The following is a 20,000-nucleotide window of genomic DNA, read 5'->3' on the forward strand; positions in this document are numbered from 1 at the left end:
AACTAGACAGTTCTTTCTCGCGTCTCCCATTCAGTAATCGATGTGATTGAGTCACGATATTTTGTTATCGGACAATTTTTTTTTTATTTCGACCTTGCTTCTGACTATGTACGCACGAATATATACATGCAAACATACATATGTATGTGTCTATATATATATATATATATATATATATATATATATATATATGTATGTATATCTATCTATCTATATATGTATATATGTATGTACACTTGTGTGTATGTGTCTGTGTCTGTACATATACATACATATATATATATATATATATATATATATATATATATATATATATGTATATATATATGTATATCTATATGTATATCTATATGTGTGCGTGTGTGTGTATGTATATGCACACACACACACACACATATATATGTATATATTTACATATATACATAGAGAGAGACAGATACAGGTACACAAGGGCCTGTGCACTTGGCCTTTCAACAGTTCACCTGTCAACCCCTTTTCCTCCTCGACAGCTGATGCTGCTGGCGCTGGCGGGGCTGGCGAGCTGCAGCACAACCCTGATCGGAGGCGACCGCGCCAGGGACGTCTCTCTTCGCTACAAGTAAGTCGGGTCCCTGCCGTTAGGTCGCAGTTCCTGAGTACATACACGTGCGTTCTTCCTTACGGCTTGTTTGTTTCGCTCTCTGTTCCTCCGACCTGAGGGAACCCCGCTCTCCCGCAGGTACTACGACGACGACGGCAAGGAGATCCAGGTGGAGGTGGAGGCCGAGAGGCTGGGACTCGGCCTCGTCGGCGGGGCGCCCCGGAAGGCCGCGGTCGCCGCCCCTGCCCCTGCCCCTGCCCCTGCCCCTGCCGCCCGCCTTGCCCCCGTGAGTGCTGTCCCCCGACCCCAGACGCGGACACGCTTCGTCCCCGTGGAGGCCGCCCCTGTCCGTCGGGTGGAGACCCGTTTCATCCCGACTGAGGTGCAACTCCAGCCTCAGGTGCGCACGCGCTTGGTCGAGGTCGCTCCGGCTCCCCAAGTCACCCACTACGTCCAGGTGGAAGCTCCCAGGGCCCGCTACGTCAGACTGGACGACGACGACGATGACGACCTCCCGGTCTTGTTCCGCGCATCAAGGCCCGTCGCCCCCCCTACCCCCGCCCCCTTGCAGCGCTTGGCGCCCCTGCGCTCCTCCCTGGCCGCCGTCGACACGGTTCTCGCTGTCCCTGCCCGCAGGGTCTCCTACAGCAGCGATGAGGAGTAGGCAGGACTCGCGGCACGCCGTGCGATAGCCTGCACAGGATTCTTCTTTATTCTTCTAATCTTCTTTCAAAAATTATAAATTAATTCTAAATGAATAAATGCAAAAGTAAACCTACTCAGTGTTTCATTCACACGCTGTTTTTTTTTTGCAAGAATAAAAGTTAAGGATGGCGTACACACTTCAGCGTTTTTAAGAATTAGTCTTTATTTCGTTTTAATCAGCTTTACTTCCCTGAATGAGTTGTTTCATGCATTATGCCTGAAAGATATTGCTTAAAACATTGTAAAGATAACAGCATTTCTTAATTCTCTTTATCCATGTAATATATATCTACAATGTTATACATGGTTCCAAATTTACACAAAACAAGATTTTTTTTTTCTGTGTACAAGTGCTGGAAATGTAACTGATTATGAGCATTATTGATGATGGACCATAACTTTTAAGTAAACTTTTAACATCCCATTTGATATTTTTCTATCAATATTACTTAATCCACGACGTGTTAGATATGAGGGTCGACTCAGAGAAAAGCTAATTCGACATGATATAAGTAGAGAGTATTGGATATGATTATCACTAATCGTTCTTAATAAAGGAATGCACACGCTCCCTCACTTTTTGAAGTAGGTGGTTTAGCCGTCTTCACGTGGGCTATTTCAGGCCCATCGGAATGGCAAGTAGGAAGGGTAAGTTACTCATAACACATGATTTCGAAGACGGAAACATCACTTGAGTAAAATACATCTATGATTTCTTCACTATTGGGTTGTCTTGGATCAGACGCCAGATTCATACAAAGTGAGCTTTGTATGAAGCATTGGCAGGAATTTAGGGAGGGGTGGATGGGGATAAGATTTTCTTCATTGGTGAGCAGTTCAGTAGTAGATATTAAGTTCACGAATCACATATATGAAGCGGACGGCTTTGTTTCACGGTTCATATTTACAGTGTGCAAAGAGAAAAGAAAAATAAGAATGACATTATACTGACTATTTACACGGATCGTTAGAACATTATGTAACCTAATGATTAATTACTACACAGTGAACATGACTGGTAAAGAGGCCTCTTATTGACTAACAAGTGGCAAGAATTCTAATGTGACAAATCTCTTGTGTTACTTGATAGTATTCTTGCTTGTCTCTAGATATCCGGCGATGTTTAGAAACATCTGTGTCATGTGTTATGCAAGTTATAATAAAAATATTAATGTCTGCATAATACTCCAAGCGTCTTTTATGAGAAAAATATCACCCACATCGATTTATCTTTTTCTCTATCAACTCATTCATATTTATTTCAGTAAAAAATAAACAAACAGGGATCTGTGTGTACCTTGAGTTCTTGGTCAGTGAAGCCCATCTCATTTTAGTTTAGTCATTTATTTATTAACTGCACAGGCGTGGGCAAGCTGTGGTACATTTAATGCATGGTCAAAACATTACATAGTGGTATTACATTTGAATTTTAGCCTATAACATTGTTATGAGTACTTTATCAGTTTAAGGAAATAAACAATTGCACAGTCCTTTATCCACTCATTTGCCACGCCGGCATGTAGCTTGGGCGTGGTATGTGATACTACATTCCATAAGTATAAATTCTAAGACATCAGATGATATGAAGTAGTTACATAGTTCTCGGTACCTCATGCTAGGTGGTCTGAAAGGCTGTAACACATGACACTCTGAGATATAATGTACAAGTATTCGCTTATATTCTTCATTACACAGTTTACACTTAGTTTCTTCGACATTACAAACTGTACTGACCTGCCAATACAATCTATACCCAAGCCTGATTCTTGCAGTCACAGCATCACACTGTCTTGTTCTTGTTTTATATAAACCATAGATGAATGAATCTTGCCTAAACCGGTCATAGTGCTTTATGCTACAGCTTTTAGGGTGTTGAGAATTAATCAACTCAGTCAAGTCCTCTCTGAAGGAAGCTTTAATGATGTATAAAATCCTAGAAAGAGGTATCCCAAGATCTATATCCACACTTTGTCACATGCTGACTTTGCTAGGCGATCAGCATGATCATGCCTAGGGATTCCAACATGCGATGGAATCCACAAAACGTATATTATGGCCTCGTTCTTTTGCACGGTACACGTTTATCCTGATGTCATTTGCAATATTTCCCGCACCTTTGTCTAGAGTGTTCAGAGCCTAGAGAGCACTCTGTGAATCGCAGAAAATGACCCGTGAGCCTTGATTCAATAGAAATTCGGTGGCCATGAGTATTCCTGCCAACTCGGTTTGCATAGCGCTTTTTATATACAACAAAAGCGCATCCTGCTCTGCTCCCAGACTGCAAGGATGTGAAATGTCTAGTTCAGACTCCGCAGATTTATCATCGTATGCAACAATATTCGCGATGTGCATTATGTATTATCATTTATTTTTGTTGAACCATCATGTGTTTTTGCATCCGAAAGTAGCGATGCTTAACACTCATGTGGATAGTAAAGATTAATTCACACACATACATAAAACACACAATATATGTATATGTACTAATAAATACTAAAGAGGAACCTCTAAGAAATCTTAAATTAAAATATGTATACAGTACGTACAAACATGTACTGAATATGTGTGTGTGTAAGGAAGAAAAGCAGGTTTCTGTTCATCTTAACCACGTATTCGGTAATTAATAATCAACACATTAACAGAGATTTTATCATGATATAAAACAAACGACATAAAAGTAATTATCACAAAAAACACTATCCGGCCTCCTGCTCGGACGAGTGTTTGTAATCTGAATCCTTGCAGGCTAATCGGACTCTTGCCTGTATTTAAAAAAATATCTATACATATATATATCCATGCATATCTATCTATCTGCCTATATCTATCTATCTATCTATCTATCTATCTATCTATCTATATATATATGTGTGTGTGTGTGTTTGTGTGTGTGTGTGTGTGTGTGTGTGTGTGTGTGTGTGTGTGTGTGTGTGTGTGTGTGTGTGTGTGTGTGTGTGTGTGAGTGTGTGTGAGTGTGTGTGTGTGTGTGTGTGTGTGTGTGTGTGTGTGTGAGTGTGTGTGAGTGTGTGTGTGTGTGTGTGAGTGTGTGTGTGTGTGTGTGTGTGTGTGTGTGTGTGTGTGTGTGTGTGTGTGTGTGTGTGTGTGTGTGTGTGTGTGTGTGTGTGTGTGTGTGTGTGTGTGTGTGTGTGTGTGTGTGTGTGTGTGTGTGTGTGTGTGTGTGTGTGTGTGTGTGTGAGTGTGTGTGTGTGTGTGTGTGTGTGTGTGTGTGTGTGTGTGTGTGTGTGTGTGTGTGTGTGTGTGTGTGTGTGTGTGTGTGTGTGTGTGTGTGTGTGTGTGTGTGTGTGTGTGTGTGTGTGTGTGTGTGTGAGTGTGTGTGTGTGTGTGTGTGTGTGTGTGTGTGTGTGTGTGTGTGTGTGTGTGTGTGTGAGTGTGTGTGAGTGTGTGTGTGTGTGTGTGTGTGTGTGTGTGTGTGTGTGTGTGTGTGTGTGTGTGTATGTGTGTGTGTGCACGCGCGTGTGTGTACGAAAGAATTAATTATATGGAAAGAAGAATGAGAAAGAGAGAAGCACTGAAGACTTGCGATACGCATGATGTTGTAAACAGAAAGTTTGATGAATATTCCTTCTTTTAAAGCTACAGCAACCTACTCCACACTATTTTTCTTCCAGTGGTTTGAAAGAGGCAATGAACTCTCGACTAGTGAGAATTCTTCAGTACCTTCACCATCATAAAAACTGATTAAATTCTACTACTTGTTTTATCATGTTTTGTGTTAATGTTAGCAATGTCAATGCTAAGGAAATTCACACTGACACGAGAAGATATCTAAAGTATATATGTTAATGATAAATAGTGTTAAAAATATGCTAATCAGTTTTTTCTCACACTTACAACTTTTTAACCGACAGGAAAAGTACAGACTTGATAACCAGAAAACGTCGTAGGAACGAACCATATAAATCAATGCATGTTGCCTGTTGTTTATTCTAGAGCCCGCATGTGGTGAAGAGAATTCCGGCCACTCGGACTCTAGCGTTAGCGAAGCAAAAACTTGCATGTTCCTAACAAGACCTTCCCCGTCTCACCCACGTGATCTCCCGGTATATAAGCGTGCTTGGCCGGCGGAAGGGTACCAGTTCTCTCCTCGACTTGGTCAAGGCAAAGGCTGTTGGATCCCCCGCCATCATGAAGTTTGTATGTAATAGAAAAGCTCTTCGCTTTCCATCTCACTCTGTGATAAGCGGTTCAGAACATTTTTACAATACTTACAAAGAATATTGAGAGAAAACACACATGAAGGGAGTATGCTAATCTCGAACAAAAGATCAGTGTAGCTTGACGTTTGTAACAAACATTCAACAAATTCAGTATATGATCCTTGCATTTACCAGGTGGTGTTACTGGCGCTGTTGGGCCTAGCGAGCTGTAACCTTAACAGTGGCGGTCATTTCGGCAAGGACGTGAAGATCCAATACACGTAAGTATATAACTGGTCACAAATCAGAATACGTTTTTAAGGTCTGAATAAAATAGGAATACAGAAGAGAACAGGAATAACCGAAAAAGGTAAAAAAAAAAAATCTGTTCCCGAATTCCAGCTTCGAGGATCACGACGGCGATGAGGTGAAGGTGGAGGAGCAGCACGATCGCCTGCAGGTGGTCCGCGCGCCGGACTTCAGGGCCGCCGCTCGCGCCGAGGCAAAAACTCCCAAGAGGAAGGTCGCCTTCGTGGACGACATTGACGACGAGGACGTCCGCTTCGTCCCTGCAAGCGCCCCCGTTTCCAGGCCAAGGAGCCGCCTCGTCGAAGCCGCCCCCGCCCCGCTCCCGAAACCCAGGGTACAGACCCAGTACGTAGAGGTGAAGGCCGTCCCCGCCCTCGCCGTCGGCCCTCGGGTAGAGGAACACCTCGTCGAAGTGGAGGCAGCTCCCCTCCGTCCACTGCGACCCCGGGCGGAAGCGAGATTCGTGGAGGTCGAGGCGGTGCCCCTCCCCCTCCTGCGTCCTCGGGTGGAAACCCGCTTCGTAGAGGTCGACGCCGTCCCCGCCCCTGCGTCGCGTCCCCAGGTCGAAGCCCGCTACGTGGAAGCCCTCCCTGGCCCGCCGCCCAGGCTGGAGGCCCGCCTCGTTGAGGTCGAAGCCCCTAAGTTCAGGTCTCGCAAGGTCGACCTCGACGACGACGACTTCGGCCCGCTGCTGGTCAGAGCTGCCCAGCCCGTCGCGGCCTCTGGTCCCCCGCCTGCCAGGCCGCAGCCTCTGGCCGCCGCGCGCTACTCAACGCCTGCTTTCGACCGCGTCTCCGCCCGCCTCGCCCACAGGGTCTCCGACAGCAGCGACGAAAACTAAGCGGGGGACGAGGGTGACCTGAGGGATACTTTAGGCTTTAAGGGATGTCTATTTGAATAAAGTTCCTTATATATGAAACGTCCTTTTCCATTCTCAACTAGGAATCAAACCATCTAATACAAACCTGGCATTAGAATGTATGCAAAAGACACAGGGTGAATTACGCCAGGGAAACCCATTCTCTCCATCTCTATCCCGTTTCTTCGTCTTCTGCTAGGCAATGTGAAGGTTATTTTTCCCGATTAAAGCCACTTGCCACTTTATGATCAAAGGATGTGAAGTTCGTTCATTACTAAATTATAAAGACGTTATTGAGGATATCAATTATTCCCTTGCGCTTCCATACATTTAGGATGAAATGATCCTGCCAATTGTGTTTCGACAGACAGACGACATTCCACCCACTCGAAATATCAGGTCCTGTTGTTCTCTCATCCTTTTCGTTCAAATTCAGATTCATCCTTATTCATAACGCTAAGCCGTACCTTGTGTCAGGAACTGTGTCCCATGCTTAGGCTAGGTTAGAGGGACTGCCATGAGACACCCTTTGGCATAACTTAAAAAAGATAGAAAATGTATGTGTGTATATATATATATGTGTGTATATGTATATATATATATATATATATATATATATATATATATATATTTATCATATATATATTTATATATATATAAATATATATATACTTATATAAATATATATATATATTCATATATATATACATATATATATATATATATATATATATATATATATATATACATATATATGTGCGTACATATATACATATATATACACATATATATATATATATATATATATATATATATATGTGCGTACATATATACATACATATATATACATACATATATATATATATATATATATATATATATATATATATATATATATATGTGAGTGTGAGTGTGTTTACAAACAGAAAAATAAACAAAAAATACAAACAATTTGGGTATCAAAACACCAGCCACATTGAAAACCTACAGATTCAAACGTATTTCCTCACCAGTACATACCAAAACCAAAATGTTGACGAAACATTAAATAATCACGTTGATCCTAATAAACGGTGACACAAAACTTACAAGATAAATTATCATGAAAACAGAAAACACAAGACCTCCGCCAAAGTTTCAAAAAATACAAACATACATATATATACATATAAATATATATATATATATTTTTATATATATATATATATATATATATATATATGGCTAACGATAGACACACATACACACACATATATATACATATACATACATTCAGACACAGTATGTATATATATATATATATATATATATATATATATATTTCCCCCTTTCTCTCTCTGTACATTTATGTATATATATATACACAAATACTACTATAACAGTCTGACATATAAGTAAATGATATATACGTATAGATACACACACACACACACATATATATATATACATATACATACATACAGACACAGTATGTATATATATATATATATTTCTCACTTTCTCTCTCTGTACATGTATGTATATATATACACATACACATATACCTAGACACACACACACACACACACACACTCATATATATATATACATTGTAAAGGGTATTTAAATGACACCTTAAACATATGGTTTAGCAGGAGTAGTGAAACGGACGGTTGGCTTAACCTCTTTTATTTAGAAGCGTAAGCAACACAGATATTCACACGGATACAAGTCTTCGTAAGGCTAAGTGCTTGGTCTGCCCGGAGGGCGGACCCGGCCAGCCTGACCCGCAGCGATAGGCAAGACTCTCTGAAAGGACTGAGACTGACCTGGGTCATCCTGAGCCTTAAGTACTGGTGGGTGCGTGGGGCACGTTGGGGCGCCTGCGGTGAAGCTACGCTTATACTTGCTTATGTACACCACGTGGAAGCTATTTATACATACTTATATTGCTCGGCCACCTACTCACGCTTTGCCCTCGAGGTGTCTGATATTTGCCTCAAGGGTGACCCAACCTGGCTGGTTCTTGACTTGTAAACACTTCGTTCTTGCGTGTAATGTCCCTGATGCATCTTCGTGGCTGCTCGTCCCTGTCGTCGTCTTCATCTTGGTCCCTGGTAAATCCGTTCGTCCTCGACATCCACAGGTCTTCGAAGGTCTCGCACAGGTCCTCTTTGACTTCGGATTCGTCCTCGTAGTCCTCGACCAGGCCTAACTCGGCGGCTCACTCGCCCAATGCACGTTCCCGCAGATCTCTTCCAGGTCCTTCGAGCTCCTGGAGGTTGAGTGGATCTGCGGCGTCCAGGCAAGTTCACAGCATTATGGGTCGACTGGTACCTGCTCTGGCGAGTTCCTGATCCTTCACTGGATTGACGGGCATAATTATCCTAGTCTTTTTCGGTTTCTGGCGATTTCCCGGTGACGATTTTTACGGCGCCCGAAGGTGACCGTTTCTGCAGCAGGGCCTCCTTCGGTACTATGACAGATATCGTGAAGTAAGATAGTAAGAGAAAAGAAAGACAACAGAGAAGAGGGGATGTTAAGCACCACTAGCCGATTATTTATATAATTTGCAGTTTTTATGGTTGAATTTTCGTTATTTTCGTCTTCTCTTTTTTTTTCATTTTGTGTTTTACTTTCACATAGTTAAGAAAAAAAAATAGGAGAGAGAGACGGTAACAGCGGTCCGCATAGACCTAGCTTGAACTGCTAACCGTCTCTGATAGACAGGAGGGTAAATAAGGGAAATGACAAAGGCATCCGCAAGGAATTACTTGAACCAATTGTCGTAACGCAGAGAAGAATGAGAGTGAAAGTTACCTCACACAGACCGGACATGGGTACCAAACACGGAAATTAACGTTCATTTTACACAAATGCAATAAACTAGCTATAGAAGTAATACAACATTATTTCAAACACTACATTGAATTTAACATTTAATGATATGCGACAGAATGACGCACTAATGAATGGTGACGTGAAACAATTCGCGAACGAATCTTCTCGGGGAAAAATCATTCTGCCGAGGTAACATGTCAAGCTGCGCATACAGACTTCATTGACGGGGGGGGGGGGGGGGTCTATACCCCAAGAATGCCGTACTTCATGAAGCGAAACGAGCTGGGAAAATATTAATAACCCACTCTATCTGCGAGTCTGTGATGGGCGCTCATGCAATGCCCTACGGGTATTTATCATGAATCACAAATCGATGGGATTTACCTCAAACATGGCAGCGACGTCAAGGGGGTGAGCGGGATGTGATTAATAAGATAATCTCAATTCTAGCTTAAACCCTAGTCCTACATTATTTAACGGACCTAACCTCGGGTCACACCGGCTCAAAAAATGCCGAACGAACTATTCGTCGGAGCGCGGATCTTTAGGCATATACGCAACCCCAAGTAATCAGGCATTCTGACACTATGATAAGGGGAAGATCCCTGGCGCTATATAAAAATGTAAGTAATTCGCGTTACAAGCTCCGCTCTAGCGCCGATAGAACGTGTCACCAATGAACATGCAACGGATGCTACGCGTTATCCTATAATGTAACAATCTCGAAAACAATATACAGGAAATGCCAGCGGTTCTCACATTCATTTCACGTGTCAATCACTCAGAGTGAAAGTGGGGTCAGGTCACACAGCTGACCCAAGCAGATGTGACTGATAGCTTTCACTCGGAGGTCAGGTCAAGACGGGAAATGGGTAGGGAGAAAGAATAATGATATGATGTTCATGAATACAGCAAAATCATGAACGCGCTAAATTCGTTGCAATTGAAACAATATACTCTCTAATCACGAGAAAAATTCAACAAATACGTAATAAAAACGATATTCCTGTTGTTTGAACCCATACCGTTGATCACACAGTAGTGTGATCTGAGGTCAGCAGTGGAGAGCGTACCATTGCTGTAAATTAGCACTTTAACCTAACAAAAACCAGCGCGAGGGTTACTGCACATACAGCTTAACACATTTATGGGGAAGATAAAAGAAAGGAAAAATGGCCCAAATATGTACTCACAACAGGTTCTGAAGACTTTTGCGTGTATGGAAGCGATTTGGTCCGAGCGGGTGACCATCGGAGACTATGAGTCCATTGTTGTGTGCCAAAAGGACACAACTACCACCCTGCCACCAGAATGTAAAGGGTATATAATAACACCTTAAACATATGGTTTAGCAGCAGTAGTGAAACGGACGGTTGGCTTAACACAGATATTAACACGGACCCGGCCAGCCTGACCCGCAGCGATAGGCAAGACTCTCTGAAAGGACTGAGACTGACCTGGGTCATCCTGAGCCTTAAGTACTGGTGTGGGGGCGTGGGGCACGTTGGGGCGCCTGCGGTGAAGCCACGCGTATACTTGCTTCTGTACGCCACGTGGAAGCTATTTATACATACTTATATACATACACAAATACTACTATAACAGTCTGACATTTGAGTAAATGATACCACTGATTTCCATTTGTGAATGCATACATATGTGTGTGTGTGTGTCACTGAGATGTCATCTCACAAGGAAAATACGATTGTCATTCCTTATATATGTTGTTTGAAGGAAAAAACGTCTGTTCCGTCACGGAGTGGATTTATTGGTGCAAGATGTTACATCCCAGCAGTTACCACTATCAATATCCCTAAAACTTTTTCCGCTTGTTTGAACTGGAATCGAACAAACAAAACACTCCTAATTGATATTCCTAATTTCACAATTTGTTCATGTATCAACTAACTTCCATGATTTCAACAGCTTCTAAACAATGAGCAAATCCTACATTTTTAAGCGCCATGTGCTTCTGCTCGCACGACATGCCAACAGAAGTACATGCCGCCTAGACACAGCTGACTCCTGCTTATGAACATAGTACCTACACTCCGCGACATAATTAAAACTCAATATAAAAATATCAAAAGAAATCTATATAATACAAAACGAAATCATTTCCGTGACTCTAACTTGAAGTCACAAATATTGATTATATATAGTATCCTGAAGCAAACAATAATTTTGGGGCAGACTATCATAAATTTTAAACATAATCTAATTTTATGCATACAATATATATATACACATATATATGTATATATATACATATTTATAAATAAATGTGCATGTATGTATATTAAGTATATGTATACAGATATATGTGTATGTATATATATATATATATATATATATATATATATATATATATTACCATTCATATGGTTTCACACATATATACAAAATTCGTATAAAAAAAAAAACGCTTAAAGAATACCAAAACATATAATACAGAAACAGCTTGAGAAAAGGTCAATTTAAGGTAACTGACCATTTAACAGCAGGATGGTTGTTTACATTCTATATTGGGTGGTTGCGGATATTGTACCATTGAGCTAAGGTTTCATGTTAATTATGTGAAGCGATTCGGCTATGATCAGGTCAAATCTGTTAGGATGGGAGATCACAAATTTGAAATTAGTATAGTCTAACACGTGGTTGTGAAGGTGAGCGTGCTCTCTGATTGCCGAGAAGGATGGCTTACTCAGGGGTAGGCCAGTCCTGATGGACTTGCTTCTGTGTTTGAGGATGCGGCTTTGCAGTCATTTAGAGGTTGAACCCACGTACAGTTGCGGAATTATATTTCAGTGCACTTGCTGGGTCCCACTTTTATACATCTACCCGTCAATTCGATGTAAACATGGAGTAAATAGTATTTTTATGAATGAGGCGAAAATCCTACGTTGTCTGTAACAAAGAGTGATTGGTAGTATATAAAAGATCAACAAGTGCATTAGTGTTTAGTTCTGGAAACTAGGTAAGCCATTTCATCTTTCGTTTTCTTAAAACAGTAATAACAAAACATGTTGTATTAGCTATCATCGACTTTGTAGGGGGATATTCTTCAAATGCGATTTCCTGGATTTGTTTGTTTATCGAAATGGCGATAAGGAAGTGAGGCGGCATTTCCCCCTTCTTGCAACACAGGAAGTATCAGTTATAGCTACATATTTCGAAACCTGAAAATGCTTCATGTTTTAAAAATCTATATTTGGCAACTGTATCAAATAAACTTCATCAAATTCACTTATACTTTTCTAAATCGTTTTCGTAGCTTCATCATCTAACAGCGGCTAATTGAACTAATAGTGTTTTATTTAGCCTGAACTAAACACTACAACACTGATTCAACTGATTCAATGAACAGAAGCATGCTACATTATATTTTTCATTACATTAGCTAAACGCAAAACCAATGAATATGTAGATATTTTCATTGTGTGTGTGTGTGTACAGCATATATATGTGTATATATGTATATATATAAATGTATATACATATGTATATATACATATATAATTAGATATAGATTTATACATATATACATATATAACTATATATGTATATATACACATACACGCACACGGTGTGTGTGTGTATTTATATATATATATATATATATATATATATATATATATATATACACACACACACATATACACACATAGTGTGCAGTGTTTATAGAAATACTAAGTCAATATTTGGTGATGAGTAGCTAAACAGTATGTATTGTGTTCAAATTTTATCCTAAGTTTCGCTTTTATTCTTCCGTAAGCCGTGGCGTTTCTCTGAGTTGCATTTGATCAGCTGAGCAAGAAAATAAATGTTTGGTTATTGGAACTCGAGCAACTACTAGCTGAGTGGTTCCAAGTTGGATGAAAAATAAGTCTAAAAACTCGCAATACATGTGCTCTATGATATGTGATATCTTGAAAAAGAAGTATTGTTCATTAGGAATTTAATCTCGCTCTATAATTTTATCTTACACGTAAGTTATTTAAATTTCCCATGTTTCTGTAAGCGTATGTCAAAACTTTGATGCGTAATCTTAATATGTTTACGATATAAATACTTATTCAATAAGTTCCTTAATTTCGCGACTCATCCTGATATATGCTAAACAATAAAGAAAATATGTCCGATGGTATGTGACCTCATAATGACATAGGGGAAATCCGAGGCGAAAACGAGGTTCCCAAGCTGACATCTTTTTTTTTTCAAGATGTGCGCAAGGCAAACTGAAATCATAATTCGCGGCCGCAGCATAGGGATCAGGGAAAGTAATTTCTTTCCCAGTAAAATCACCAGAGAGCCGGGTACCTCTCGCTCCATTCAGGTGAATAAGGTGGGAGGAGGAGGGCACCCAGAACACCCTTCGTTCCGGATGCCCTTCACCAATGCAGCTAAAATTCATTGAAAGACCCACAACTCATGCAGATGGGATTCATCAAAGAACGATACCAAGGAGAGGTTGAACGACATCGCCAACACCGCCTCCGGTTCGCCAGCAGATGTGGAGAGCGCACGGGAAGCTCTATTGCTGGATGGAAAATAACAGGTGTAAATATCATTATCCTTCTTCAATTTGTTCGTAGTCTTAGTTCAAATTTTGATGAATATATATGTTAGTGCCCTACTCTTCATGCTTTATGTTCTGATTATCTATCATTATTTACTTTTCAGATGTGACTGAAAACATATCTGTGAAAAAGCGAGGAGTGGCCACGTGACCTATAATAAGTGGGGTGGATTTTCTTACATGGCGTGGTGAACTCGCCGAAAAAGAACGGAGATTCAGTTGAGACAAATCAGCACGTTGCTGTCCTTTGGTCTTTCCCAGAAACAACCTTATTCGTGTAGGATAACTGCCCAATACACACATCAAGGGCAGCAACGACGTGGTTCAACGACCAAAACCACAGGGAAGTCCTTCCGAAGCTAAGCAAGGCATGTAACTCAAACCCGAAGAAAACTGTTAGGGCGAATATTGTCAATGTTTGGGAAACGGCTAAAGAAGGAACCTCCCAATAGCTAGTAGACCATGCTAAAGGGATGGAAAGTATTACGGAGGAAACCGGGGCCTCACATATCATCTCTGTCCCGGGGATTAGATAAGATTTGAATAACGATAGATTGTTCTCATCATAAGTATGACTGCTCTTAATATTGGTATTTCTTTTCGACAATTATTACCCTTTTTCTCTTTAAAAATAAACCGATAGTAAATATGTCTTCAAGATTACTAAGCATCCTACTAATTATTCGATTTACTGAATTCCCCGACAAAGAAAGAAAGAAAAGTATAAACTTATTTATGTTTATGTATATATTTGCATATATCTTTTCTTCCTGTCAACTACATGCGCGAGAAGGGGTTGAAAATGCGTATTAACTATAAAACAAATTATTCTAAATAAGATGTTCTAATAACTTCAGTTCCTCAGCACTCACGCATATGCTTACCATCATCCATTTATTCATTGTAGCCCTATTACGGTTTTGCGTTCAGTTGTTCTGAAATGATAACAATACATTTTCTGTTTATTGAATCAGTATTTGCCATTCTATCAATTCAAAAACATAGGAAAATAATATATGAAAACTTTGATTTTGTGACAAAACACAAGCATGCCATTCTTATCTACACCTACGCATATATTGGAAACAGATTTGCTCTGACAAACAGAAGGGAATAAAGATTGAATAAATGATAAATGAAGGTACAGCGCGAGATGAACTGCCCATTTCATCAGAATGAACAATTATTTTTTAGATATCATGCAGCACATGTATTGGAAGTAAGTTCTCAGACTTTTGATATTCACCCTCTTTGGAATCACCCAGCTAGTAGTTCCTCGAGTTGGAACAAGCAAACCTGTATTTTCTCACTCGGCTGTTCGAATGTGGATGCGACTCCTCAGATAAACGCCACGACTTTTGGAATAATGATAACGAAAATGTTGTGAGATTTTAGCATTATAAATGAATTACACAATGTTTCGTTACTCATCACCAAGTGTTGACTTAGTATTTCCATAGACGACACACACACACACACACACACACACACACACACACACACACACACACACACACACACACACACACACACACACACACACACACACTGATAAAGCATCTATATATTCTTTGTAACCCTACGTCGAAGTTATGTTCTCTTATGAAGAATGTGTAGCATGTTTTCTGTTTATTTAATCAGTGTTTGCTGGCGAAAAAAAGTCTCTTCATTAGTTCGACTAGCCGCTACTAGATGATGCCACGGTTCACGAGGTATATTTACAAATGTATCAGTGACTTTGCAGAGATTTTGACATCTGACAGTTAGGACAAGTAAAAAGGTAAACCACATTAGAACATAATTCAGAGTTACACTCTTTTCGTCGCTTTATAAAATTACCCATAGAATGGCTGCTTTGAAAAACAAATAAAAAACTGACTTGAGGATAGCATAGTAAGAATGCCCATATATGTATTTGATGTCTTTATTAACTGTGGTGATTGTAGGTTTGTGTAAAAGAGGTAGATCTGTCATCCATCTCTTTTAAACTCGGTTGGTTTGAACAAAACAACCTATAGATCGCTGCTCACCATTCAGTATTTACTTTTAATGACTCCCCTTACACTCAATTTGACGGCGTAGCAATGATATCACTACTTGGTTCTTGTTATGCAAATACCTTCCTATGTTATCACGACCAACATTGGCTCAATAACTGCTCTTCCAACTTCAAACAATTTTTTTACTGTATAATATCTAAATTCACAACACCGCAACATTAAATTCACCTGCGAAATTGAAAACAATAAAATATCTTTCTTAGACACTAGTGATTTCTCAAAATTATGGTTCTATCAACACCAACAGCTGCGGGTAAGGCCTTCCCCAAACTTTCAGGCAGTCTTCCAGTATTTTCCAGCATCTTGGGAGTACCTTTTGGAGGGTTTACATGTGGAAATATTTTCCACAGGCTACCTTTGGACAGACCTTTGGATTTCTTTGCCTGGGCAAAGGGTGGACCTGAGCCTTTGGTTTAGCAACATTCTCTCTAGCAATGAAGACCCCTGTGGATGTGGTGGCAGCTGGAGCTGTCATCGTTGAGGTCTCTGGAGTTCTGCTTGATGGCTCCAAAGACCCCATTTTGGGAGGAGTCTTTTGGACAGCCACAGGATTTATTTGCCTAGTCGAAGGACAGACCTGGTTCAGGAGCATTCTGTAAAGCAGCAAAGGCCCCTGTGGATGTAGTGGCAGCTGGAGCTGTCATCGTTGAGGCCTCTGGAGCCTTGACTTATGCCTCTAAAGACCTTACTTTTGGAGGAATTTCCTCAATAGACCCCTTCTATTTCCTTTCTGGTGTTACAACTCACCAGAAGCAGGTATTTAAGGACTAAGGTCGAACTGTAGTGGCAAGGTGTGTGGTGCAAGAAGTATTGGAAGGTAAGGGATGGGCTAGAACTGTGCCAAAGGACATACCAGGCTGTACAAACAGCACACAGGAATGTCACTTTGATTCTAGAAAACTAACTTTCTCCTTACTCCTAATTACCAATACTACTTTTTCAAATTTGTACTTTTTACACTGTTTTTAAGAGGCTTCATGAGCTTTGCAGTGGTGACAGCATACTGGACCTCGAGAGCTCTCATTTCCTTGATGACCTTTACACACTTTCTTAGTCATCGATTTTCCTTATGATGACAAGAGTTGGCTCCATGCCCATAACCCTGGCATTGGGTTGGGCACACATGGCTTTACCTTAAGATGGTACCATGCCAACTTAACTGATACCAGGACTAATATTTCAAAAGTTAGAAGAGATGGTGTCGATTGTTCCAAACCATCAACTTTCTTCTTAAAGTATTTTACTGCCACTACCTTAAAATTCTTTAGTTCTAACAGTTTCTCCTCAGAATACCTCATCAGGTCTCGGGAAAAGACAATGCCCTTGCACTGATTGAGTGTTTTGTGAGGAGAACATGAGACTTGTGCCCTAGGAATGTCACATATCGGATGCAGATGATCACTCGTCTGGTGATGAAACTTCGACTATCAGGCTACCATTTCGCCGTGGGGTGAGGATCACGTTGACACACCTCAACTATCCTGCGATGTATCTAAAGAATATCAAGATCCATGACTGATACGTCATCCATGATCTTCACTACAAAGTATTTAATATATGAGATACTTTCATATTTACCAGGTAAGATTTCCTTAATGGATTGAGGACTTTTCTCTTTACCTAGTCCAGGAGCCTGGGAAGAATTACCATTCCCATTATTGCCCTTTCGAAGTTGGAAAGGTTCCAGCATGACAACATGCGACGTTTCAGAGAGATTGACCAGGGGGTTGCATAGGTCATCAGTGAGAGATCTAGTTTTTTGTAAATGCACCAGGGAGCCATTTTGTCTCATCCTTCCCTGGTGACACCTCCAATATGGGTAGCCTTCTGGGCCGGCTCACCAGGTCATAGGGACCTGACCCCCCCACCCCACCGCAGCAAGGCGGTTCCCATTAGGAGGATGATGATCCATGATGTGATAATGCATTTTATAAGGCCAATTGTACTGCATGTAATTCGTGATTATTATGTGATATTATTTTATACACTGCCTTTTGCGTGATATGCTACACCATGTGACGTGTAGATTAATGTTTAGTTTATTTTGCTGTGTAGAGTATTGCCTATATATATATATATATATATATATATAATAATAATAATAATAATAATAATAATAATAATATTCTTTATATGATTTATGGAGATCATTAATTTATTTTGTCTCTATTTGTATGTTTGGGAGGGATAATCTCTTTCACACACACACACACCTGGCGTATAGGGCAGAAGAATATGAAGAATTCTCTTTTATTTCTGTCAAAGCTGATCTCCAATGAACCTACTTTTGTTTTCATTAGTGTTTTCTTCACTCTCACGTATTTAAGTGAAACAACGGACAACATAAGACAGTTCTGATGCCTGTTATTGTCACCTGTCCTGCGCCTCCTCCAAAATCATGGCTGCTTAGCAATCAACCTACTTGAGTGTTTTTCATTAATGCAGCAAAGTGTGGTGTTACAGTGTAGTGTTGTTTGTTTAACAGTGCTTTCAATGTCTAGTGCAGTGTTGGCTGTGCTCAGGGTGGCGTTATTATTAGCATAAGGGAGCTGTATTGAAGCATGTTTAAGTTTTGTAGTTGTAAAATATACCCGCCAACTCTACGACTGATTATCTTGGCTCACATGAGGACGATTAGTACCTGACTACATTTCTCACTCTTTATGGACGTTTCAGGTATTGTCAGGGTCCCATGGGTTTTACTACTACAAGAGATGCCTTTTGTCTCCGAGCTGATAGGGCCCTTCGATGAGTAACAAATTGAATCAAGGTAGTGGACATTCTCCTACATGACAAGAACTACCTCCAGACTCTATGGCCTCGGCTATGTTATTACAGGACAATGGTACTTGGAGACACAAGATGGTGCAGGGCAGATCCCTTTCTTGACACAGAAACATTGTATGCGACCATCGAGTTTGAAATGCAAGCTGTTGTTTGGGCCATCAGTAAGTGCAAGTTCTATCTTCGTGGACTTCAGCACTTTAGTTTGATGACAGATAAGCGAACATTGGTTCCCACTCTGAACCACTATTCCCTGGACATAATTGATAACCTCACCTCCAGTGCATGAAGAAAAAGATTGCGCCCTACATTTTTACCGCAATGTAGCATGCAGGCAATGAGTTGTGAATCCCTGCATCCCTGATGCCCTCTCCAAGTCTTCAATAATGTAATGGACACTTCTGTCAAGATTGTCGCTCTGCATGATGTTCAGTCTTAGAAAGCAGGAGATCCTTCTCCATGTAAAGTCAGTGTTACTCAGAGACATCTACAAACTACCAAGTGCCCTGTGTCCATACTGGAAAATACATCCTATGATAATAGATTTGACCTGATTATAGCCGAATCTCTCCACATGATCAACATGAAACTACTGCAGTCACCCTAAATACCATGTAAACAACCATTCTGATGCTAAATGGTCAGTTACCTTAAATTGGCCTTTATCTACAGTCGATATGTACCTTTTCTCAAACTGTTTTTGTGTTACATGTTTCTATATCCATTGTTAAGCGTTTTTTCTATATAAATTTCGTATCATTGACGATGGAGATTGCATCTCCAAAACGTTCATAAGAAGGTTTTACTCAGCTGTATTGGTTTACCTTTTCCTGGTCAGAATCGGACTCCCGAGGGACACCTCTCTAACCCAATACAGAAGACAAGAATACCCTCGCTCTGAGAAACTGGAAAAATATCAAATATATATATATATACATACATATATATAAATATAACCCCCCCCCCCCCCCCACACACACATATATACATACATGTACACATATACACAGGCATATGTATGTATACATGTTTGTATATAAATGTGCGTATATATAACTATGTATATAATTATATATACATACACATTTGTATACACATATATACATATATATATATATATAAAATATTTATATATATATGCATGTAT

General features: G+C 40.2%; 2 protein-coding genes across 2 annotated transcripts in view; both read left to right on the plus strand.

The window, feature by feature from the left end:
• Positions 1-1,358, plus strand: part of LOC125042743 (translation initiation factor IF-2-like) — a 1,439-nt gene extending 81 nt beyond the window's left edge. The window contains exons 2-3 of the mRNA XM_047638599.1: positions 510-598; positions 719-1,358. Coding sequence (XP_047494555.1) covers positions 510-598; positions 719-1,244 — 615 coding nt within the window. The 3' untranslated portion in view covers positions 1,245-1,358. The remainder of the gene's footprint in view (positions 1-509; positions 599-718) is intronic.
• A 938-nt stretch (positions 1,359-2,296) lies between these two features.
• LOC125042502 (titin-like) lies at positions 2,297-6,670 on the plus strand. Its single transcript, XM_047638143.1, has 4 exons — positions 2,297-2,303; positions 5,316-5,440; positions 5,638-5,723; positions 5,845-6,670. Exons 1-4 carry the CDS (start codon positions 2,297-2,299, stop codon positions 6,590-6,592), a joined length of 966 nt encoding a protein of 321 aa, XP_047494099.1. The 3' UTR covers positions 6,593-6,670.
• Positions 6,671-20,000: the final 13,330 nt, after the last annotated feature.

The sequence above is a fragment of the Penaeus chinensis genome, chromosome 32 (assembly GCF_019202785.1).
Source record: "Penaeus chinensis breed Huanghai No. 1 chromosome 32, ASM1920278v2, whole genome shotgun sequence".
Classification (NCBI taxonomy): Eukaryota; Metazoa; Arthropoda; class Malacostraca; order Decapoda; family Penaeidae; genus Penaeus; species Penaeus chinensis.

Coding starts and splice junctions, on each gene's coding strand:
- LOC125042502 (XM_047638143.1), top strand. Junction 5,441..5,637: donor CCCCCGCCATCATGAAGTTT/GTATGTAATAGA, acceptor TGCATTTACCAG/GTGGTGTTACTGGCGCTGTT. Junction 5,724..5,844: donor GACGTGAAGATCCAATACAC/GTAAGTATATAA, acceptor CCCGAATTCCAG/CTTCGAGGATCACGACGGCG.